Genomic DNA, 25,552 nt, shown 5'->3' on the forward strand with positions numbered 1-25,552 from the left:
ATGTGGAATGGTTAGACACTATTTTTTATTATGTTCAAGAGTCTTGTTCATTAAGTTTGACAACAACAAAGCTGAGTAAGAAAAAAAATCTTCAAATAAAAATATAAAAACATGGTTGGTTGACTGGGTGGCTCAGTCAGTTAAGTGTCTGACTCTTGACTTTGGCTCAGGTCATGGTCTCACAGTTTGTAGGTTCAAGCCCCATGTCGGGCTCCATGCTGGCAGCATGGAGTCCTCTTGGGATTCTCTCTCTCCCTCTCTCTCTGCCCCTCCCCTGTTCTGTCTCTCTCTCAAAATAAACTTTAAAAAAAATATATAAATATAATTTTTAAACATTTATTTATTTAGAGAGAGTGGGGGAGAGAGGCAGAGGGAGAGAGAGAGAGAGAGAATCTCAAGCAGGTTCTGTGTTGAGCCCAATGTGGGGCTTGATGTCGGGTTCAATCTCACAATCCTGAGATCATGACCTGAGCTGGAGTCAAAAGTCTGACACTTAACCATCTGAGCCACCCAGGCGCTCCTAAAAACACAATTTTTAGGGGTGCCTGGGTGGCTCAGTTGGTTAAGCATCTGACTTTGGCTCAGGTCATGATCTCACAGTCTGTGGGTTCAAGCCCCACATCAGGCTCTGTGCTGACAGCTCAGATCCTGGAGCCTGCTTCAGATTCTGTGCCTCCCTCTCTCTGCCCCTCCCCTGCTCATACTCTGTCTCTCTCTGTCTTAAAAATAAATAAATAATAAAAAACATTTAAAAAACACACACAATTTTTAATCCCAATTCCGGTCAAAGTACAGAACAATATTTTTAGAATAAATTTCTCCCACTCTATTTTTGAAATCCTGGTGCTATACAAAAGACTTGGAAACAAGACTTTGGATATACATAAAAGAAGGTGAACATGTATACATGTAAATCACTAACAAAAGTAAGGAAACGCCCTAGAAAAGAACAGTGACTGACGATTGCCATGTCACTTTTTCCAAGGAGTCATATTAGAATGCAAAAGCAAAGAACGATTTCTATGATTTTTTTTTTTTTAATGCTGGTAACAATCACCTGGAAAGAACTTTAAGGTTGTAAAGTCTTATATGTGTAGTACTTTTTTAAATGCACCTTTGAAAAATATTGATATCACAGAACCACCTATTTTAAGTGGCCACAAATTCCATTTTGGTGGAACGTGTAGATGATGACCAGGTTGCTTTTCTATAGCTCTAATTATGTGAAATATTTTTAGTTACGAATACGCTGGGGTTATGATGACACCACCACCCAAAAAATGTGATGAAATATTTATGAAAATGGAATCTGATAATTCACTATCGTTTGAATGCCCAATCTGGAGCTACTGCAGACATTTGTACTTCCTGGAACTGGGATGGAGACAGCTTTGACTTTCAAGTGGAATGGATTTGTATGGCACAAGAAACGTACGTATTTTCTACAGAATCCAGGGGAGGGGCGCCTGGTGGCGCAGTTGGTTAAGCGTCCGACTTCAGCCAGGTCACGATCTCTCAGTCCGTGAGTTCGAGCCCCACGTCAGGCTCTGGGCTGATGGCTCAGAGCCTGGAGCTTGTTTCCGATTCTGTGTCTCCCTCTCTCTGCCCCTCCCCGTTCATGCTCTGTCTCTCTCTCTGTCCCAAAAATAAATAAATGTTAAAAAAAAAAAAAAAAAAAAGAATCCAGGGGAAAAAAAATGCATCCCCATGCCCTGATGGGTTCCACCATGAAAAACTAATGCCCCTCCTGGGAACCCAGCTCCTCGTCTCTGAAACGAGCATCCGAGGTTTTCTCAGCTATGCATATTCCGAGCAGCTCTGCCACTGCCAAGGTGCAAGAGAGGACAGTCCTTCTGATCCTTCTGTGCCTGGCAAACCTCTTCATGCACTTAGTGTCTGCACATCTTCAAATAAAGACCGTCTGTCGCCATTGCGACCAGAAGGCACTTGCTTGACTCTCTACTACATCCTGGGAATTTTTTTTTTTTCTAGATCATCTATTTTAACCCATGATGTTTCTCATTCTTTCACTTTTAGCTTCTCTTCCAGTTTCTCTGCTTTGAATTATTGAGTGTCGTCATCAAATAGTTTTTGGTTCATCTTCAGGAAGAATGCTATCACACTTTATATCTAACAATATGTTTTCTTGTTCCAGTGTACCGTTAAATTGCAGTACAGGGGGAGAAACACGAGGGGAAGAATTTTTGCTGCATCGTCACTGATTAAACTCAGATTCTGGATTTACAGTTACTTTCTTTCAGCACTTGAGAAACGTTGTTTCACCTACTTCTGGCCTCCATGTTTCCTGATAAGAAGTCCACTATCATTTGAATTATTTTTCTGTTGCTGATATGGTATCCCTTTTCTCTTGCCGCTCCCAGGATTTTTCTTCATCTTTTTTAGTTCTCAGAAGTTTGATCATTAGCTGTCTTATTAGACTGCATATCTTTGTGTTTATCCTGCTGGCATTTTCTTAGATTCTTGAATCTGAAGACGTATGTCTTTAGTCAAATTTGGAGACACTTTTGAGTACTATGATACTCTGGATTGTTATGTGAATCTTGTGATTTAGCAGGCTTCTCCTGACATCACTCTGGTGGGAGAAGGAAGTTCACCACTGAGCTGTTAGCATTAGGTGGGAATGGAAGTCCAAGATACTCAGCTTCTTTTGACAGCTCTGGGGAGGGGGATTTGTTACTGCTGGGCAGAGGTCGAATTTCAGGCTCCCTATTAGACCACCACCATTAACAACACCTCATTGAGGATGGAAGAGGCATTCTCTCACCTACCACATAGCTGTCACTGACACTGTGTGGGGGGAGGCTCAATACTACCAGCCGGGTGCAAATGAAAGTCCCAGCTCCCCATACTGTCTTCTCTGACATTATCCTTGCAGGGACAGAAGAGTCCCTCATTGCAATCTTTGCTGTTGGGGATGAGATGGGTCCACAGTTTTTTTCTGTGGTGTTTGGCTGGAGTAGAGGTTATTTTCTTAAAGGTTTTCTGTCATTCTAGACTATCCTTTTCTTGGTCCTTTGGCTGGAGAGAGACAGGCTCTTCTTGGAGCCTTTTTTTAATCTGCACCCATTGGCATATTGTGTTGCCAGCTTCTCCAAGCACCCAGGCCAGAGTATATGAGGCAAAACAAAAATGTAGAAAAGTTATCACTGTGTCTTTCTTCACGTTGCACGATTCCTAGCTGGCCTGCCTTTGGTCCAAATTTCAGAGTCTTCTTATATTTGTTTTATCTATACAATATCAAGGGTTTTTAGCTATAATTAATGGGGGATACAGGGAGAAGCATGCCTATTCCATCTCAGCCCATTATCTGTTCACCTTCATATATGACACTATTTTAATGGGTATAAATTTCTGGGCTGACAGGGTTTTTTTTTTTTTCTTTTTCCTTTTTTTTTTTTAATGTTTTTATTTATTTTTGAGAGAGAGAGAGAGAGAACGAGTTGGGGAGAGGCAGAGAGAGGGAGACACACAGAATCTGAAGCAGGCTCCAGGCTCTAGGCTATCAGCACCAAGACTGACCCAGGGCTCAAACTCATGAACCACAAAGTCAGAAGCTTAACGGACTGAGCCACCCAGGTACCCCTCTTCTTTCTTTCAGTACTTTAAAAGTGCTCCACTGTCCTCTGGCTTGCTTGCTTTTTTTCTTTCTTCCTTTTCTTTTCTTTTCTTTTTTTTTCCTTGTGAAAAGTAATTATTTTAGAACCCAGTAAATACAGACATTTTCTCCTCTGTTTTTAAGATTTTCCTTCATTAGTGGTTTGTAACAATTTGATTATGATGTGCCTTGGTGTGATTTTTTCACATCTTTGAATTTCACTGAGCTTCTTGGATGTGTGGGGTTATAATTTTCATCAAACTTTGAAAGTATCTAGTCATTATTCTAACTAAAATTTAAATTAAAAAAAGGGGGGAAACAAACATATTCAGTCATCCCTCACTCTCTCCTTCTAGGATTCTTTTTTTTTTTTTTTAACGTTTATTTATTTTTGAGACAGAGAGAGAGCATAAACAGGGGAGGGTCAGAGAAAGAGGGAGACACAGAATCCGAAACAGGCTCCAGGCTCTGAGCTGTCAGCACAGAGCCCGATGCGGGGCTCGAACCCACAGACCGGGAGATCATGACCTGAGCCGAAGTCGGAGGCTCAACCGACTGAGCCACCCAGGCGCCCCTCCTTCTAGGATTCTAATTGCACTATAACTCTCCGGTGCTCCATTCATTCTCTATTTTCTCTCTGTGTTTCATTCTGGGCAGTTTCTATTTTTATGCCTTTGAATGAGTGATTCTTCTCTTTTGCAGTGTCGAATCTGCTCTTCGTCCAATTTTTTTTTTCATTTCAGCTATCATATTTAGTATCTCTAGTAGTTTGATCTCCCGCTTATATTTTTTTCCTTTCACAGTTCAAGAGTCCCTGCGTTATGTCATATTTCCTCCAAAGGTATCCATTGGCTCTTTGCGATCCCAAGAGCCCCCCTTTACAGGGTTGCTTCACGGAGATTTATATTTCCCTGCAGATCCCCATAGGTAGGGGCTCACCCTGGTGGGCCTCACACACAAACAAAGCAGCAGAGAATCCAAGTCACAGAGCGTAGGGGCAGGTTAGGAAGGAAACGGTGTCATTGAGGGAAACTGCTCTACAGCCCCAATGGAGTCTGTTTCACTATAGAAAATATGGCCTCCGAGTATTAACACCACGGAATTGAGGCAAAGGAAAACACGCCTTATAATATATATATTATAATCTAAGATATAATAGCCTTAATATAAAAACTTAGAAAAATAAATGTCTATTTAGATTAATATCAATCTCAATATTAGTTAAACGTTTGTTTTTATTATTTTACTATTACGATTTGGATGCGCTGAGGAAGGAAGCTCTAGTTCAAAGAGCCAGAGATTATAAGGAAGGCATCATCGCTTCTTCAGTCAAGAACTTGAAAGAAGCACAAGGGTGCACACGCGCTCACCAACTCCACCGGCATCCGAGGTTTTCGCTAATTTTCAAAAGGCCCGTATCTTCTATCAATGACTGGTCCTTCAGCCACACTGAAATGGTCAGTGGCAAGAGCTGGCGTCATTCTTTTTTGCGTCGCTCGTACCTGATGGTAGCGCTTGACAGGTAGTCGCGGCCTCTCAATACAAGTTTGTTCGATTTGATTGGATTTTTTTTTTTTAGGTCACCCAAATTGTCGACAAACACAGCCCATTCCCGCTTAAACGCAGACAAGAGGGAAAAGGGGGAGGGGGAAAAAGGGAAAAAAAAAAAAAAAAAGCTCTGGCGCTGAGGATTCTGGGCGCTGGAGTTCTGGCGCCCCGGCCGCGCAGGCGCATTGTCTTGCCTGGCGGCCGGCCCCGCCAAGCCGGCGCCATTGCTGGAAGCGTTCCCGCCCTGCTCTGCGAGTGCCCTCAGTTGTCCTCAGTTCGGCAGCCAGGTACTCGTTGCCCCGGGCGCCGGGCCCCGGTTCCCCGCCGCCCCTCCCTCGGCGCTGGGCTCCAGGCGGCGTCCGGGGCGGGGCCGTTCCCTCCAGAGCCCCTGTCCCTGAGCCGACACGCCCACCCGAGAGGCGACTGGGGCTGGGCCTCCTGCCTGGCTGTCGGCGCGGTCTCCCCCAGGCTTGGCTCCGGGGCTGGCGGTGCCCTCGGCGGCGGGCGCGGCGCTGGGGTTGGGGAGCACGGGGCGCGGCCGTAGGCTCAGTGGGGTTCGACTAGGGCCTGCTGGCCTCTGACCTGACTTTCCGCCTCTTCCCAGTCCCGCGCCTTTGATGGAGGAAGCGGGGGGACCCCGGATGGGCACTTAGGGAAAAAGGGCGAGGCTGGAGGAAGGACAGTCTCCATCCTGGCTTCTGAACCCGCAGGGATGGAACGATTTCACACCTGATGGCCTGACAGGTGGATGAACTCCTCTCCTTTCGGTAACCGAGGCAGCTTCCCCCCCTCCCCCCGCCCCGTCTCATTTTATGGCATTTCACGGAATCACTTTCAAATCACCTGTCTCTCCCAGACCTGACAATGGCATTATTGCTTTGGCTGGGAAGTGCTGGATTGGTCCGAGGCGCTGAAGTTCTCAACAAGAACATGGACCCCTTCGTTATTTTAAAATAACAAAGCTAGCTGAGGACCCACAGCAAGTGACGTTTTTCAAGTCTTTGATACTTCCGCAGTGCTTGGGAAGACAGACAGGGACACTATCCAGAAAAAAATATCTAGGCGATTACGACTATGGAGAAATGTCGGCCTGGATTAGATATCTTCTGCATAATGGCAGAGGTGAAAGGAGAAACAGTGCGGTAAGCCTCATTCGCTAATAACGTGTGCTCAAATGATTTTGCCAATGGACACATTTCTACAGTAGCTAAACCAAGGTTAGAACCGGGGGGAGGTGGACAGCCACTCTGGAACTTTATTACTACACCAGACTCCTATGTATATGTAAATACTTCTTATTGTCTACTTGGAAAGTGTAGAAAAGTAGGAATGTAAACATCACAGGCCCAGGTCTCCGAGGTCACAGTGGACTTCCGTTTGTTGACTTGCTGTCTTTTTCTCTATGCGTTCTTTTTTACACAATAGAGATCAAGCTGATCTCGATTAAATAGCGTTGGCTATTCTGATTATAAAATTTAAACAGATGCTTATTGCCCAGTTTGGTATTAAACGTATTTGACTAGCATTATCTATATGGCATATTGCCAAGGAGGAGTTCTTTAATCTTTAAAAATTTATGGGATGCCTGGGTGGCTCAGTCGGTTTTGCATCCTACTTCAGGCTCGGGTCATGAGCTCACTATTCGTGAATTTGAGCCCCGCAGAGGCCTGCATCGGGCTCTGTGCTGACAACTCAAAGCCTGGAGCCTGCTTGGAATTCTGTGTCTCCCTCTCTCTCGCTCTGCCCCTCCCCACTCATGCTCTGTCTCTCTAAATAAATAAACAAACGTTGAAAAAAATTTTTAAAAAGAAGAGTATTTAATTTGGGGTTGAGGAATTAGTTTGCTTTAGAACAATATTTATCAAGGTAAATGTTTGAGGTGCTTGTTGACAATGTAGATTTCTGTGTCTCATACCTAGAGATGGTGATCAGATCTTGGATGGAGCTGAGGAATTTCCTTTTTTTTTTTTTTTTTAAGATTTTTTTTCAGTGATCTCTACACCCAAGGTGGGGCTTGAACTCTCGACCCTGTGATCAAGAGTCACACACTCTACCGACTGAACCAGCCAGGCGTCCCAGAATTTCCTTGTTTTTCTTTTCTTACTTTGAGAGAGAGCATGAGCAGGGGAGGGGCAGAGAGGGAGAGCAGGAATCCCAGGCACTGGGAGCACAGAGCCTTATTCGGGGCTCAGTCCTGCGAATCTTGAGATCATGACCTGAACTGAAATCAAGAGTCAGATGCTCAACCAACTGAGCCACCCAGGTGCCCCCAGAATTTCCTTTTTAATGAGCTTTTTGCATCCTCAGATTTAAGATGTGGGAGTTTTCTAACTATATGTAGGAGTTTTCTGGGGAAAAAATCATTTTCATTAGATTTGCAAAGGAACCCATGACCTAAAATAAGGTAGAGAAACACTGAAGTATGGGAAAAGCACTTTTATTAACTCTGAGACTTAACTATAAAAATCAAGAGTCAGGGGCGCCTGGGTGGCTCAGTTGGTCAGGTGATCGACGTCGGCTCAGGTCATGATCTCACAGTTTGTGAGTTTCAACCCCACGTCGGGCTCTGTGCTGACAGCTCATAGCCTGGAGCCTGCTTCGGATTCTATGTCTCCTCCTCTCTCTACCCCTCCCCTGCTCACGCTCTGTGTCTCTCTGTCTCTTAATAATAAATGTTAAAACAGATTTTTTTTTGTTACATCAGGAGTAAGATGTTCAACTGACTGAGCCACCCAGGCACCCCAAGAAAGACTATTTCTTTCTCATAAAAGTCTGAGTTTTCAGGTGACTGGCAGTGATAAGGGTGGGTAGGGGTAGGCAGCTCTATGGCATTAGGTCATCTAGAAACCCAGGTTCCATTCCTCTTTTTGCTTCAGCACCTCCTAGGGGCTGTTGTCTTTCCTATGGTAGAAGCTGGCTCACTTTCATACTGTTGCATTGCAAGCCTTTTGCAGGGGGTGGAGGGGTAGGGAACAAAGAACTGGAGGACAGACAGCTCCCTGGTAAAGATGTGATGTCACCTGGGGGCACTTGGGTGGCTCATTTCGTTAAGCGTCAGACTCTTGATTTCGGCTCAAGTCATGATCTCACAGTTCGGGTGTTCAAGCCCTTCATTGTGTTCCGCGTTGGGGTCCATGTTGGGCTCCTTGCTGGGGCTCCATGCTGGTAGTGCAGAGCCTGCTTGGGATTCTCGCTCTCCTTCTCCCTCTGCCCCTCTGCTGCTGACACAGGTATGCTCTCTCTCTCTCAAGATAAATAAGTAAACTTTAAAAAGATAAACTAAAACTCCTTTAAAAAAAAAAAAAAAGATGTGATATCAACCCTTTTATTCACATCCCGTTTGTTATAATTTACTGACCTGGGCACATCTGCCTGCAAGGTGGCTGGGAAATGTCTGTAGTTGGGTGGCCTTGTGGCCAGCTGAGATTTCAAACCTTTGTCAAGGAGAAGGGGAGACTGGATGTTGAAAGGCAATTAGCAGTCGCTACTGCATTGGCCTGCCTAAGTTTTCTGCTGCTTGAGTCAGTCTTAGAATATTTTTTAACAAAACTTGTTCTTTGGAAAATTTTATTTTTATTGACCTACAATTTTAAGATGATTTATATGTTATAGCCCCTTTGTTGTTTCTATTTTTGGTTTATTGGTATTTTTTCTTCTTTAGCCAGTGGCTTATATGTTCATTAGAGAATCACCTCCTTCCGTTCTCAGCTGTTTTGTTTTCTAATTTATTAGTTTCCTTATTATTTCTTCCTTATGGTTTGCTTGTAAATTATTTTTCTTATTTAGTTGGATGTTTAATATTTTTATTCTTTAAAAACATGTTAGTTGTGGGGCACCTGGGTCACTCAGTCAGTTAAGCATCCAACTTCAGCTCAGGTCATGATCTCAAGGTTCTTGAGTTCGAGCCCCACGTTGGGCTCTGTGCTGACAGTGTGGAGCCTGGAGCCTCCTTCAGATTCTGTCTCCATCTCTCTGCCCCTCCCCTGCTCGTGCTGTCTCTGTCTCTGTCTCTCTCTCCCTGTCAAAATATAAATAAACATTAAAAACATTTTTTAATGTTAGTTGAATGTCTTTAGGGATATAAATTTTATCTTTTTAAAGTTTTGGCAGGAATCAATGAGTTTTTAATCTATTATTCTCTCACTTTCTAATTCACTGGCAATTAAAGTTCTGTCTTAGACTTAATAGGTATTCAGGAGGGTTTATTTTATTTTCATTCCCTGGTGATTGAGTTTTTCCCTTCCTCCCTTCAGACTTATGTTTGTAATTCTACCACATCATGGTTAGAGAATGTCATGTATTCAGTTTCTTGTTTTTGATTGAGATTTTCTTTATTGTCAGTAGTCTGTGCAGTATATGATTAATATTAGCAAATGCTCCTTGAATACTTGAAAATAACTTTTGAATATGTTCCAGTATACTCCATATTTATTTTAATTTCATCTCTAGAATTTATAACAGCCATGCTTTATACAGTTCTTGTTTTTCAGAAGATACTGGTTAATTATTGCAAGTATCATTTCGGATGAGCTGATTGGCACAAACTTTAAGATTAGGTTAATAACGTTCTGCTGTTTATTAAGCCAAAGCTCCTCAATCTTATGTGCAGTAAGGTGTTCATTCAGGACAGGAGGACACTGAGCATGCTTATTAATCATAACAGAGTCCCTAACTGAGGGTCCATGCAACTGCTGGTAACACATTTTGCACAAAGTAGGGTTTCAGAACTTGGTATGTCACTGGCCTTTTTTATACATGAAACTGCTATTACCATGTTGGATGAATTTATATTAACAATCTGTACCATTGGGTGTAAGGAAATCTCATTTATCAGGCACACCTGGTTCTTGAACCAGACTCAGCATTAGCAAGGTCACATCCTCATTTAAGAAGGGGGCTGGGAAGGGAAACGGTACCTAGGTGTCTCTACTGGCTTAGTGGATGGTCATATATCTAGCCATCAGGTTGCATATGTTTGTTTTTTTGATTCGCTACCGGTCAGCTAAGTCATATTTGTAGATAAGTATTCTCTTACTTTTTATTATTTGTACCTTTCTGTCTCATCATAAACCTGTGGCCTTTCTCTGTTAACCATATTCATTGTTTCTTTTTCTTTTTATTATATTCTGTATGTGTGCTATTCTTCTTCTTTCCACCAACTTTGATGAATGCTATTATATGTTGTCATACCAGTGTGTTTAAATTGCACTGCCAGTCCCAAATTTAGGTGTCTTCATTTTCTTTTTGTTGTTGTTGTGAATTGTGGCTTGAATATTTTGGAATGTATCCTGACATAATGATCTGTTTTAGTGTGTGTGTGTATTTGTAGTGAGAGCTTTCTTTTGTTCTTTTTTTAATCCACAAATATACTTATTACTTCATTTTTTAATTGAGATATAATTGACATATTATATTAGTTTCAGGCATACAACATGCCATACAGCGTGGTTCAATATGTGTATATATTGCAAAGTGATCACCATAAATCTAGTTAACGTCCATCACCACACCTAGTTACAAATTCTTTTCTTGTGATGAGAACTTTTAAGATTTACTCTCTTATCAACTTAAGATATACAATACAGTATTATTATGAACTTTAGTCACCATTATATATATTACATCTCCAGGACTTACTTATTTTATAAGTGGAAGTTTATAGCTTTTGACCACCTTCTTGCCACTGTTGATCCCTGCCTCTGGCAACCACCAATCTGTTTTCTGAACCTATGAGTTCAAGTTTAGGTTTGGTTTGGTTTTGTTTTGTTATATTCCACATAAGAGTGAGGTCATACTTGTTTACATCTGTCTGACTTGTTTCACCTAGCATAATGCTCTCTTGGTGCATCCATGTTTTCACAAATGGCAAGATTTCCTTCTTTTTTTATGGATGAATAATAGTCCTGTGTCTGTGTCTCACATTATCCATTCATCTGTCAACAAACACTTCCATTCCTTGGCTTTTGTAATTAATGCTACAGTGAACCCATGGGTGTGGATATCTTTTTGAATTAGTGTTTTTGTTTCCTGTATGTAAGTGCCCAGAAGTGAAATTGCTGGGAAATGTAGTACTATTGTGAGTGAGTGAGTGAGTGTGTGTGTGTGTGTGTGTGTGTGTGTGTGTGTTGGGAAAATGCAGTACTATTTTTGAGAAACATTTAAGGAAATTTTAGGTATTATTTCTAGTTTTGTGAAAAATGTTGGTATTTTTATAGGGATTGCATTAAATCTGTAAATTGCTTTGGGTAGTATGAACATTTTAACAATATTGGTTCTTCCAATGCACGAGCACAGAGTATTTTTCCATTTAGTGTCTTATGGTTAAATCTTATGTATAGATCTTTCACCTCCTTGGTTAAATTTATTCCTAGGTATTTTATTCTTTTTTGATAAAATTATAAATGGGATTATTAATTTCTCTTTCTTACAGTTCATTGTTAGTGTGTAGAAACACAGCTGATTTTTATAAGTTGATTTTGTGTCCTGAAAATTTACTGGATTTGTTTATTCAACAGTTTTTTGGGAGAGTCTTTAGGACTTTCTATATATAATATTATGCCATCTGCAAATAGTGACAGTTCTTTTCCAATTTGGATACTTTTTATATCTTTTTCTTGCCTAATTTTCTAGCCAAGACTTCCAATGTCATGCTGAGTATAAATGATGACAATGGACATCCTTGTCTTACTCTGTTCCTGATCTTAGAAAAAGTTTTATCATTTCACCATTAAGTGTGTTAGCTGTGGGCTTGTCATATATTGCCTTTATTATGTTGCATTATGTCCTCTCTATACCCCCTTTGTTTACAGTTTTTATCATAACAGATGTTGAATTTTGCCAAATGCTTTTTCTGCGTCTGTTGAGATGATCATACGATTTTTATTCTTCATTTTGTTAATGTGGTGTATCACATTGATTGCCTTGCAGATATTGAACCATCCTTGCATCACTGGAATAAATCCCAGTTGGTCATTGTGTATGATCCTTTTGCTATATTGTTGAATTGAGTTTGCTACTATTTTGTTGAGGAATTTTGCATCTGTGTTCAACAGGGTTATTGACCTCTAATTTTCTTTTCTTGTGTCCTTGCCTGGATTTGGAATCCAGGTAATGCTAGCCTTGTAAAATCAGTTTGGAAGTATTCTTTCCTCTGTTTTTTCAAAGAGTTTGAGAACAGTTGGTATTAATTCTTCTTAAATGTTTGATAGAATTCAGCAGTGAACCTACCTAGTCCTGGACTTTGTTTTTTGGGGGGAGATTTTTTATTATTGATTCCATCTCCTTACTAGTAATCGGCCGTCAGATTTTCTCAGTCTTCACGATTCTGTCTTAGTAGATCACATGTTTTAGGAAATTACTTGTTTCTTCTAGCTTGTCTAATTTGTTGGCATGATCTTTTTTAGATCCATATTGCCTTCAGCTTTCATGTGTGCATATGAATCAACTAGGGATCTTATGAAAAAGCTCATTCTGATTCAGTAGGTTCTGTAGTTGAACCTCAGATTTTGTATCTTTCACAACCTCCCCAGTAATGTTCATGCTGCTGTTCTTCAGACTACGCTTGTGAATACAAACCTCTTGGATGCATATTCTTTTTAAAAAAAATTTTAAGTGTTATCTATTCATTTCAGGAGAGACAAAGAGAGCAAACGGCTGAGGGGCAGAGAGAGAGGAAGAAAGAGAGTCCCAAGCAGGCTCTGTGCCATCAGTGCAGAGCTTGATACAGGGCTCAAACTCATGAGCCACAAGATTATGACCTGAGCTGAAATCAAGTGTTGGACACTTAGGCTGATTGATCCAGCCAGGTGCCCCAAAGTGGTTCATTTTTAGATGAGTCGATGATTGTGGCAAAGGAAGATTGAATTATTTTTTTTTCACATCACACAGCAAATTGATTTAGTGGAAAAGGTGTGAGCATTGGAATTAGACTGATTTGAGGTCATATATGGCCTCAGGTAAATAGTGTAGTTTTTCTAAGCCTCATTTTCTTCACAGTGGAATGGGAATATAATTACCATTGGGTTGATGTGAAGTTCGAATAAAAAGGTATTTTTAGGGGAACCTGGCTGGCTCAGTACAGCATGCAACTCTTGATCTCGGGGTCATGAGTTCAAGCCCAATCTTGGGGGTAGAGTTTACTCAATAAAAAGTAAATAAATATTTTTTTTAAAAGAAAAGATATTTTATTATTATTATTTTTTTTATTGTCAAGTTAGCTAACATACAGTGTATACAGCATGCTCTTGGCTTTGGGAGTAGATTTCCATGATTCATCATTTACCTACAATACCCAGTGCTCATCCCAAAAAATGCCCTCCTCAATCACCCATTTTCCCCACCCCCTGGGTCCCCAACCCCCATCAACCCTCAGGTTGTCCTCTGTATTTAAGAGTCTCTTATGGTTTACGTCCCTCTCTGTTTGTAGCTATTTTTTTCTTCCCTTCTCCCATGATCTTCTGTTAAGTTTCTCAACCTCCTCCTATGAGTGAAAACATATGATATCTGTCTTTCTCTGACTTACTTCATTTAGCATAATACCCTCCAGTTTCACACATTGTTTCAAATGGCAAGATTTCATTTTTTGTTGCCAAGTAGTATTCTATTGTATGTATGTGTGTATATATATATATACACCACATCTTCATCCATTCATCAGTTGATGGACATGTGGTCTCTTTCCATAATTTGGTTATTGTTGATAGTGCTGCTATAAACACTGAGATGCATGTGGCCCTATGAATCATCACTGCTGTATCCTTTAGATAAATTCCTAGTAGTGCATTGCTGGGTTGTAGGGTAATTCTATTTTTAATTTTTTGAGGAACCTGCATGCTGTTTCCCAGAATGGCTGCACAAGTTTGCATTCCCACCAATAATGCAAGAGGGTTCCCCTATCTCCACATGCTCATCAATGTCTGTTGTTTCCTAAGGTTTTAATTTTAGCCACTCTCATTAGTGTGAGGTGGTATCTCAATGTGATTTTGATTTGCATTTCCCTGATGACAAGTGATGTTGAGCATTTTTTCACGTGTCAGTTGGCCATTTGGATGTCTTCTTTTTTAGAAGTGTCTGTTCATGTCTTTTGCCCATTTCTTCACTGGATTATTTGTTTTTCGGGTGTTGAGTTTGGTAAGTCTTCATAGATTTTGGATACTAACCCTTTATCTGATATGTCATTTACAGATATCTTCTCCCATTCTATTGGTTGCCTTTAATCTTGTTGATTGTTTCCTTTGCTCTGCAGAAGCTTTTTATCTTGATGAGGTCCCAGTAGTTCAATTTTGCTTTTATTTCCCTTACCTTTGGAGATGTGTCAAGTAAGAAGTTGCTGTGGCTGAGGGCAAAGAGATTGTTGCCTGTTTTCTAGGATTTTGATGGTTTCTTGTCTCGCATTTAGGTCTTTCATCCATTTTGAATTGCAAGAAAGTGGTCCAGTTTCATTCTTCTGCATGTTGCTGTCCAGTTCTCCCAGCACCATTTGCTAAAGAGACACTTTTTTTCTATTGGATACTCTTTCATGCTTTGTCGAAGATTAGTTGGCCATACATTTGTGGGTCCAATTCTGGGTTCTCTGTTCTATTCCATTGGTCTGTTCTTTTCCATGTGTCTGTTTTTGTGCCAAATACCATACTGTCTTGATGATTTCACCTTTGTAGTACAGGCTAAGGTCCAGCCAAGATTGTGATGCCTCCAGCTTTAGTTTTCTTTTTCAACATTACTTTGGCTATTTGGGGTCTTCTGTGGTTTCGTACATATTTTAGGATTGTTTGTTCTAGCTCTGAGAAGAATGTTGGTGCTATTTTGATTGGGATTGCATTGAATGTGTAGATTGCTTTGGGTAGTGTCAACATTTTAACGATATTTGTTCTTCTAATCCATGACCATGGAATGTTTTCCCATTTCTTTGTGTCTTCAGTTTCTTGCATAAGCTTTCTATAGTTTTCAGTGTACAGATCTTTTACCTCTTTGGTTAGGTTTATTCCTAAGTATTTTATGGTTCTTGGTGCAATTGTAAATGAGATCAGTTCCTTGATATCTCTTTCTGTTGCTTCATTATTGGCAAATAGAAATGCAACTTGATTTCTGTACATCGATTTTGTATCTTGTGACTTTGCTGAATTCATGTATTAGTTCTAGCAGTTTTGGGGTGGAGTCGTTCGGGTTTTGCATGAAGAATATCATGTCATCTGCAAAAAGTGAAAGTTTAACTCCTTTGCCAATCTGGATGCCTTTTATTTCATTTTGTTGTCTGATTGCTGAGGCTGGGACTTCCAACACTATGTTAAACAAAAGTGGCGAAAGCGGACATTCCTCTCGTGTTCGTGATCTCAGGGGGAAAGCTCTTAGTTTTTCCCCATTAAGGATGATATTAACTGTGGGTCTTTCATATATGGCTTTTACGATGTTAAGGTATCTTCCTTCTTTCCTGACTTTCTTGAGGGTTTTTATTAAGAAAGGATGCTGTATTTTGTCAAATGCTTTTCCTGCATCTATTGACAGGATCATATAGTTTTTATCCTTTCTTCTGTTAATGTGCTGTATCACATTGATTGATTTGCGAATATTGAACCAGCCCTGCAGCCAGAAATGAATCCCACTTGTATTTTAAAAGATCCTTGTACAATGTCTGACCTACTAGGTGTGACTACATTTAATGGTATTAAAATGTCACAATATCCAGGAGCAAGGACCTTTTTTTTTTCTCACTGATCTTGGGGGTTAATCTTGTGTCCTTTAGTCATGCTTCCTTGTAATGTCAGGATTCCAATGAGGTAATTCTGAGATTTCCAAGGCAGGATTGATTTTCATTGCTTATTTCTCTTTCTCAGCCATGTCTTTGCAGGACCCCACTCTCGGCAGAGAGGGGAACACAGAGGAAGAGATTATGGCTGCTGTGGTTTTTTCTGTTGGACCTCTGGTAAGTTGGGGTTTCCTCTAGTCCTGACCTGCATCTTGGTTTAAGAGCATGTCTATTTTTCCTGAATTCTGTGACTTCTGTATCTCACCCAGACCCCTTCCGGTAACTGAATCAGATGGTTTCCCCCATGAAAATCGGGTTTATCATAGTGAAGCTTGTAATCTGTAAGAAGTTTCACTCTACATATGGAACCAAATATCAAGACACATGATCTTTCAAAAAATACTTTTGCTATTTTTTTATAAACAGTCTAGGAAATTTACTTTTGATGTTAAATTTGTATTGTTCCCAGGAAATTTCAGTTATTTGTGGGGTAAAAGAATCGAATATTTTAAATTGGAAATATTGCTTAGGAAATTTTGGGGAAAGTATGTACACACAGACACACCCACACCCTCTTAATTAAGAGGGACTGTTCCCCTTGTGCCCACTCTCAGTGATCTCCTCTTTTCTACCCATTAAGAAGTGACCAAGCTTAATAGATGACATGGAGAGAAAGAAGATGTTTAAGACACAGAGCTTGGCTGTAGGGTGCTTACAGTCTCATTGAGGTAAGGCCTACAAAAGAAATAGTTACATAATTTTTTTAGGTGAATGATAGTTCCTGCATCTGTTGCTAGGAATTTTGCTAATGATGCTTAGCTGTATGATAAACATGATGAGTGCTATGTAAGAAAAGAAATGGGCATTAGTATGGGCAAAACTGGTCACAGAAAGCTCATGAGGACAGTTAGACTTAGGTAGTACTCACAAGTGGGATTTAAGTTGTCGTAAAGTATTTATAAGGGTACTTCAGTTGAGAAGGGAGTTTAAGGGCAAGAGAACAATGGGGTGAGCTAGTGATTCCAGCTGGAAAGCATGGAAGATAGTACTGGAAATTAGATATTGAAGCTGAATCTTTTAATGTTTCCCTGAAGACATTTAAGTATATATATATGTATGTGTGTGTGTTTGAGGTGGGTGTCAGTGAGGTACAAGCCGTGTCTTAGCAGTGACTTTTTGAAATAGATTCCGAAGAAAGGTAATACCAACAAATACAATTTGTCTAGTCGTGATCTGCGGTAACCTATAGTAGTGACCTTTCACTCTTTATAGCCAGGATGTATAACGTGTAAATAGCCCTTAAAACATACCCTTGAAAAGGTAAATAAAAACCAAAATGTTACATTTGATCAGCATATCTGAAATATTTGTCTAGTATTGACATGGTCAGACCCATCCCTAATTACCAGAGGTTGATGTTCACATCATTAATTTTCTGGAAGCTGAATGTTTTTATTTTTTAGATAAGAACTTGGAAGGGGAGAAATAAGATAACAGTTTTTCTCAATGGACTTTCAGTAGTTTTATTACCCATAGTTTTTTTAAATGGCACACACAAAACCTAAAATCATAAGTTCTAATCGAAAGAGGCAGTAAAATACCATCTCATTTATAAAATCAGGCCCTCATAGGGATACAGCTTATAAGGTTAAGAAAATAATGTAGTGAGAAGTCCCTGAAATGCTACCTGAGTAACTACAAGACGTTCCCCCTGACCCCCCACAACACTGAAATGATTTTCAACTGTACAAAGTACATAGTGTTAGTAGGTTTTGAATACTATTCTTAAGATAGATACTTTCTGAGAAATACATTTCAACTCTATATGAAAAGGGAAAATTATGTAGGATCTGAAGGCCTCTTACCATAAATCTATTTTTTTGTTACAATAGGTTCTTTGTTGGAAGCCTCCTTTAAAAACTATGCGGTTGTATCTTTCTGAGTCTTGTGTTTGTCATTGTCTCAAACAAAGTTGAAGAAGATGATTGGATGTTACTGTGGGACGGTAATTTCAGCACTAAATTAACCAATAAAAGGGGCCACCCTGTTAATTTCAGCCCTAAATCAAACAATAAAAGGGATCATCCCATGTATGCCACATCCACAGTGGACCGTTGGTACTTGAGGCTCTGCTGAGTCATCAGCAGCCTATCACTGAGTGATCGTATCCTGTATCCCTTCAGAATCCTGAAGTTTCCAAGCCAGATGAAGACCTTCACCTTCAGGCTGAAGAACCAGAATTGGAAAAGGTAATGCCTAACATGTTACATGACGGGAATAAAGTGCCTCTTTTACTGTGCCTGGTTCTTAATGTTCCTAGTGCCTTGCAAGTTTGCAGTGAATATCATCTTGCTTGATAGGTGTAGTAACCCCAGGGCTGGCCGCATCAGTTTGACGGATTTCATTTCCCTTGGTGGCAGCCCTAGTGTGGCAGGTCACATTGTAGCTACTGATGATAAAGTATCCTATATCACATGCTCTGATTCTTGCTTTGCATCGTGAGACTCAACACCATAAAAATATCAAGAATACATGAACATCAGTGGAGATATTTAAGGTGTGTTTAAATTGGTTTAGGTTTTTTATTTCATTATATTGTTAAGCTGACTTTTTTTTTTTTAACGTTTATTTATTTTTGAGACAGAGACAGAGCATGAACGGGGGAGGGTGAGAGAGAGGGAGACACAGAATCTGAAACAGGCTCCAGGCTCTGAGCTCTCAGCACAGAGCCTGACGCGGGGCTCGAACTCACGGACCGTGAGATCATGACCTGAGCCGAAGTCGGCCGCTTAACCGACTGAGCCACCCAGGCGCCCCCTGACTTTCTTATTCATGAGTATAGAATTCAGCTGATTTTTCCAGGAAATACCAAAGTCAGAAATGTATGAAATATGTTAAGAAAAGTTATCTAAAACTTAGAAATAAGGCAAAAGGTAAATGTATGCCCTTTCAGTGTCCCATTAAACCATTGTCTAACCAGCCTGTGTAAGGGTCACCTGACATAGCCCGGAGAGTTACGTTGTTTGATGTACTAGTTACTGTTGGTTAATATCCAGAACATTGAAAATTTGCAAATTATTTTACCTAGGAGAAAAAATAACCCCCAAATTTATGGTTTTATTGTCCTTGTAGGACATTCACCAGGTTTCTAACTAATTTTGCAGTCTTATTCCAGCATTCTTTTTTCTGCAGTCAGTAGACAGCTGTTTTTGTGTCTCCTTTGAACCAGGTTTGTCAGGCAGCTGATCTCTCATTAATGACTTAAGTAAATCTTTGGCATGTGTTGACAATACTTTTAGAATTACAGGGGTTAAGTTTAAAAAAAAATTTTTTTTGAAGTATGGTTGACATACAGTATTCTATTAGTTTCAGTTGTACAGCATAGTGATTGGATAACTCTGTACATCACACCGTGCTCATGGCAATAAGCGTAGTTACTGTCTGTTACCATACAAAGTTATTACAGTGTTATCAGCTATACTCTCTGTGCTATACTTTTCATCTCTGTCGTTTATTTTATAACTGGAAGTTTGTACCTCTTAATCCCCTTCACCTATTTCACCCATCCTCTCACACCGCCCCCAACAACCACCATTTTGTTCTCTGTATTTAGGAGTCTGTTTCTGTTTTTTGTTCTTTTGTTTTCTTTTTTAGATTCCACTTATAAGTGAAATCATATATTTATCTTTGATTTATTTCACTTAGCATAATAACCTCTAGGTCCATCAATGTTGTCAGGAATAACAAGGTTTCGTTTTTGTTTTTTCTTTCTTATGGCTGAGTAGTAGTTCAGTGTGTGTGTGTGTGTGTGTGTGTGTGTGTACGTGTGTACATACCACATCTTCTTTATCCATTTATCTATCAGTAGACACTTGTGTTGCTTCTATATCTTAGCTATTGTAAATAATGCTACAATAATTATAGGGGTGCGTTTATCTTTTTGAATGAGTGTTTTTATTTTCTTTGGGCAACAACCCAGTGGTGGAATTACTGGATCATATAGTAATTCTAGTTTGAATTTTTTGAGGAACCTCCACACTGTTTTCCATAGCAGCTACACTAGCTTGCATTCCCACCAACAGTATACGCAAGTGACTCCTTTTCTCCACACCCTTGCCAATTCTTATTATTTCTTGTCTTTTTTATTTAAAAAATTTTTTTTAACATTTATTTATTTTTGAGACAGAGAGAGACAGAGCATGAACGGAGGAGGGGCAGAGAGAGAGGGAGACACAGAATCGGAAGCAGGCTCCAGGCTCTGAGCCATCAGCCCAGAGCCCAAGGCGGGGCTCGAACTCACGGACCGTGAGATCGTGACCTGAGCCGAAGTCAGCCGCTCAACCGACTGAACCACCCAGGCGCCCCATTGTCTTTTTTATTTTATTTTATTTTATTTTTTCAACGTTTATTTATTTTTGGGACAGAGAGAGACAGAGCATGAACGGGGGAGGGTCAGAGAGAGAGGGAGACACAGAATCTGAAACAGGCTCCAGGCTCTGAGCCATCACCCAGAGCCCGACGCGGGGCTCGAACTCACGGACCGTGAGATCGTGACCTGAGCCGAAGTCGGACGCTCAACCGACTGAGCCACCCAGGCGCCCCATTGTCTTTTTTATTTTAAAGCCACTTTGACAGCTGTATCTCATTGTGATTTTGATTTGCATTTTTTTTGTTGACCATTCACATGTTCTCTTTGGGAAAATGTTCATTCAGGTCACCTGCCCTTTTTAATTAGATTATTTGTTTTTTTGTTATTGAGTTGTGTGAATTCTTTTTACATTTTGGATATTAACCCCTTATCAGATAAATCATTTGCAGATACCTTCTCCCATTCATTTGGTTGCCTTTTTTCTTTTTTTAATTTTTTCAGGTAAACTCTATGCCCAGTCTGGGGCTTGAACTCACGATCTGAAGTCAAGAGTTACAAGCTCCACTGACTGAACCAGCCAGGGCCCCTCAGCAGGTTGCCTTTTTGTGTTGATGGTTTCTTTGGCTATGCAAGCACTTTTAGTTTCCTGTAATCCCAGTTGTTTATTTTTGCTTTGGTTTCTCTTGCCTCAGAAGACAGATCCAGAAAACTGTTGCTAAGCCCTATGTTTTATGGTTTCAGGTCTTACATTTAGGTCTTTAATTCAGTTTTTCTGTATTTTTGTGTATGGTATAAGAAAGTGGTCCAGTTTCATTCTTTTATATGTAGCTGTCCAGTTTTCCCAACACCATTTTTTTTTGAAGAGACAGTCTTTTTCCCATTCTTGCCTCCTCTCTTATAGATAATTTTGGTGTTTTTTTTTTAATTATGTAGAAGTTCAGCTCCTTTTTTTTAGAATTACGTTTTGAAGTTTTTTTTAATTATACTTTGAAAGTTGGTTTTATTCTAAGAATGTTTTGTGTAAAACTGGGCTTTTCTTTTTGCTTTTAGGAGAAAATACATTCTGACACTCAGTCGTTCACATAATTTTTGTATAGGTTTTGTTTTTTTTTTAATTTAGTACTGGGCCAATCATCCTTAAAATTGTCCTTTAACATATGATAGTTTAGACTTAAAATTTTTAAGGTAAAAATATTAATAGTTTCAGACTTTGAGTCATGAACTGTAGGAAAGTGCCATTATTTTTGACCTGGTGAATAATTCATATGGTTTATTTTTGTTCTTCTGACAGGAAATCCCTGACAGAAGAGTAATTAATTCTGTGTGGCTCTTTCTTAAATTCTACATCCTGTTGATAGGTACTGAACTTAGTTTTATTTAACTTAGTTTTATTTAACTTTAATTCTAGTAAAACCAGTTTTTCAGTGATAATGTTTAACATTTCCATATCTGCAAAAGGTGCAAATAGAATTTTCAGGGGCGCCTGGGTGGCTTCATTGGTGGGGCGTCCGACCTGAGCTTAGGTCATGAACTGATGGTCCGTGGGTTCGAGCCCCGCATCAGGCTCTGTGCTGACAGCTCAGAGCCTGGAACCTCCTTCAGATTCTGTGTCTCCCTCTCTCTCTGCCCCTCCCCACTTGCTCTCTGTGTCTCAAAAATAAATAAGCATTAAAAAAAATTTTTTTAATTAAAAAAAAAAGAATTTTCATAGCACGTGTATTGAATCTGTTGATCAATTTGGGAAATATTAAAGTCTTAATATTAAGTTTTATAATAAGAATATGGAATGTTTTCCCATTTATTTAGGTATTCTTCAGTTTCTTTCAGTGATGTTTTGTCATTTTCAGTGTACGTGTCTTGCATATCTTTTGTTAAATTCATTCCTAAGTGTTTTATTCTTTTTGCTATTTTAAATGGATTTTTTTCTTAATTTCTTTTTTGGAATGTTCATTGCTAGTGTATAGAAATGGTTGACTTACGTATATTGATCTTGTGTCCTGAACCTTGCTGAACTAGTTTATTTAGTTCTAGAAGGGTTTTAGTTTTTGTTTTTGTTTTTGCATGGGCATGTGTGTGGATTTTTGTTGGGTTTTCTATATGCAACATAATATCATCTGTAAGTGGAGATTATGTCATTTCCAAATAGAAATTTACTTCTTCCTTTCCATCTGATATTTCTTTTTCTTCTCTAGTTTTTCTTGCTAAAACTTACAGTATAATGTTGAATAGAAGTGAGGAGAGGGGACATCTTTGTGAGGTTTATGATCACAGTGGGAATGCATATGGCCATTCACTATTAAGTATGATGTTTGATTTGGGTTTTCATAGATGGTCTCTATCATGTTGACGAAGTTTGCTTCTATTTCTAGTTTGTTGGGTTTTGTCACATACTTTGTTGGGTCTATTAACATCATTGTGTGGGTTTTCTTTATTCTATTAATATGGTGTATTGCCTTGATTGGCTTTAAGATATTAAATGAACTTTGTACACATGGGATAAATCCCATTTGGCTATGGCATATATTATGTTTTCTTTGTTGCTGTTTTCAAACTGAATCAGACTGAATTAATTCTGTCTCGCTCTTCCTTAAATTCTACATTTGTCTTATTTTGGTAATACTGGCCTTACAGAATGAGTTGAGAATGTTTCCTTGTGTTTTTTGGAAGAGTTAGTGAAAGATTGGTGTTAATTCTTCTTGAAATGTCTGGTGGAATTCACTGAAGCCACTTGAACCTGGGTGTTTATTCGTGGGAAGTTTAATTATAATTTTCATATTTTCTATGTCTTCTTGAGTCACTTTTGGTAGTTTGTGTCTTCCTAGGAATCTGCCCATTTTATCTAGATTTTTCTAATTTGTTGGCATACAGTTGTTCATAGTTTATTCTTTTATAATCCTTTTATTTCTGTAAGGTCAGTACTAATGTCTCCTTTTTCATTCCTGATTTTAGTAATTTGAGTCTTCTCTTTTTTCTTAGTCAGTCTACCTAAGGGCTTTGTAATTGTTATCTTTTCAAAGAACTGACTTTTGCATTAGTTGATTTTCTCTATTGTTTTTCTATTCTCTGTTTGGTTTATCTCGATTCTAATATTTATTATTTCCTTCTGCTTTAAAAAAAAATTTAGTTTGGGGCACCTGGGTGGCTCAGTCGTTGAGCGCCAACGTGGGTCATGATCTCACGGTTTGTGGGTTTGAGCCCCACATCAGGCTCTGTGCTTACAGCTCGGAGCCTGGAGCCTGCTTTGGATTCTGTGTCTCCCTCTCTCTCTGTCCTTCCCCTGCTCATGCTCTGCTTCTCTCTCTCTCTCTCTCTCAAAAGTAAAGAAACATTAAAAAAAAAATGAACAGGAGGGTCATTACCTTGGTGAAGTGTCCCTTTAAAAAAAAAAAAAAATTAGTTCACTCTTCCTTTTCTAGTTCCCTAAGGTATATATTTAATTTTTTATTAAGTTCTTAATTTAAATTCCAGTAGAGTTAACATACAGTGTTATATTAGTTCATGCCTCACTTTTCTTATTAGCACCTTCCTTATTGTGAGGATTCAGTCATTATGTAACAAGCCCTTATTAGATCAGTACCTGACAAATATTATGCACTATACATATACATGAATCCATTTGCACCTGTTGCCTGCCTCCCAATAATTATTGGACCATGGATAATAATCATGTTTCATTTGTAATCTTACCGTCTCTCACTAATTATTTTGAAGCATATACAAGACATTATATAATTTATCTATAAAAATCTCATTATATATCTATAGAAGATGTGTTTTAATGTTACATATACTATCATGGTTACAGCTAAAAAATCAGCAGAAAGCCTTAATATCAAATGTGGAGTTGGTATTTGTTTCCCCAATTGATTCACATGTTATGATTACTTAATGTTGTCTCTTAGGTCACTTTTAGGCTAGAGGTCCCCCCCCCTTTTTCCCCCTTGTAATAATTCATTGAAAAACCACGTTATTTCTACTTTAGAACTGTGTTGTCCAATACAGTAGCCACTAGCCACATGTGGCTTTTGAGCACATGAAATGTAACTAATCCAAACTGAGATATGCTGTCAATTTAAGATGCACATCACTTCAAAGACTTAATACAAAAGATGGAATCTCATTAATAATTTTTACATTGATTGCACATTGAAATTATATGTGCACTAGTCTGAATATATTATTTAAAATAATTTCACTTGTTTTCTTTTATGTTATTTATTTACTTTATTCTGAGAGAGAGAAAGAGAGAGCATGAGCAGGGGAGGGGCAGAGAGAGGGAGAGAGAGAGAGAGTCCCCAGTGCATGGCTTGAGCTCAAAAACTGTGAGATCGTGACCTGAGCTGAAACCAAAAGTCAGACACTTAACCAGCTGAGCCACCCAGACGCCCCTCACTTGTTTTCTTCTTAACGGGGCTACTAGAAAACCTTACATTACATATGTGGCTTGCAATATACTTCTTTGGACAGCATTGATTTAGAATTTCACACGATTTGGATTTTATTTATTGTGTCTCCATGGGGATATTTAACATGTTCGTCTGTTCCCTGTATTGTTAGTTAGATCTAGAGGCTTTATCAGATTCCAGTTTGACTCTTTTAAAAATGTTTTTGACAATAGTATTTCATGTATCTGGTGTATACTACCAGAAGGCACCTATGCCTGGTCGAGAGGCCTCTTTGATATATTAGCAGCCACTGATGACCCTTTAATTCGTTAAAGGTTACAAAATGATGATATTCTAATTCCTTTATTTCTTTTCATGTATTAGCTGGAATCCTTCCATAAAGAGAAATCTCTCCTCATCAACAATGTGATCATACTTGATAACCATAAAAATTATAATATTTTACATGGGAAAAGGACAAAAGGTTAATTCTTTCTCTTTATTTGCCAGTTTCAAGGCATCCTCCAAAAATGATCAATGAGTATTTTTATAGTATTATTATGAAAGCGTGAGCTTAAAGGTATATTTTTGAAACCCATTGTAATTTATTATTCTTACTGATGTTCAAATTGTCCCATTATTAGCTAGGGGGAGACTCTTCAAATAGTGTTTGATAGCTTGTTTGCATTTTGGTATCGCAGAAAGTTCCAGGCCCTGATTCCTTTTAGTGGAAGGTAAAGTCTAGCTTACATAATGTTACTTTATTAGCTATTGTTTTTATTTTTAGGACTTTTCAGTGGATGAAGCTAGGAAAAATATTTTTCTTTCCTAAAAAATAAAATAATTCATGAGTTTATACTGATACTTCCAATTCAAATTTGGATCTATGGAAT

General features: G+C 39.1%; 1 protein-coding gene across 1 annotated transcript in view; it reads left to right on the forward strand.

Annotated features, from left to right (window-relative positions):
- Positions 1-5,270: 5,270 nt before the first annotated feature.
- Positions 5,271-25,552, forward strand: part of ZNF624 (zinc finger protein 624) — a 36,287-nt gene continuing 16,005 nt past the window's right edge. The window contains exons 1-3 of the mRNA XM_043583190.1: positions 5,271-5,451; positions 15,994-16,082; positions 18,089-18,154. Of these exons, the coding sequence (XP_043439125.1) occupies positions 15,996-16,082; positions 18,089-18,154 (153 nt within the window). The 5' untranslated portion in view covers positions 5,271-5,451; positions 15,994-15,995. The remainder of the gene's footprint in view (positions 5,452-15,993; positions 16,083-18,088; positions 18,155-25,552) is intronic.

Source organism: Prionailurus bengalensis, chromosome E1 (genome assembly GCF_016509475.1).
Source record: "Prionailurus bengalensis isolate Pbe53 chromosome E1, Fcat_Pben_1.1_paternal_pri, whole genome shotgun sequence".
Classification (NCBI taxonomy): Eukaryota; Metazoa; Chordata; class Mammalia; order Carnivora; family Felidae; genus Prionailurus; species Prionailurus bengalensis.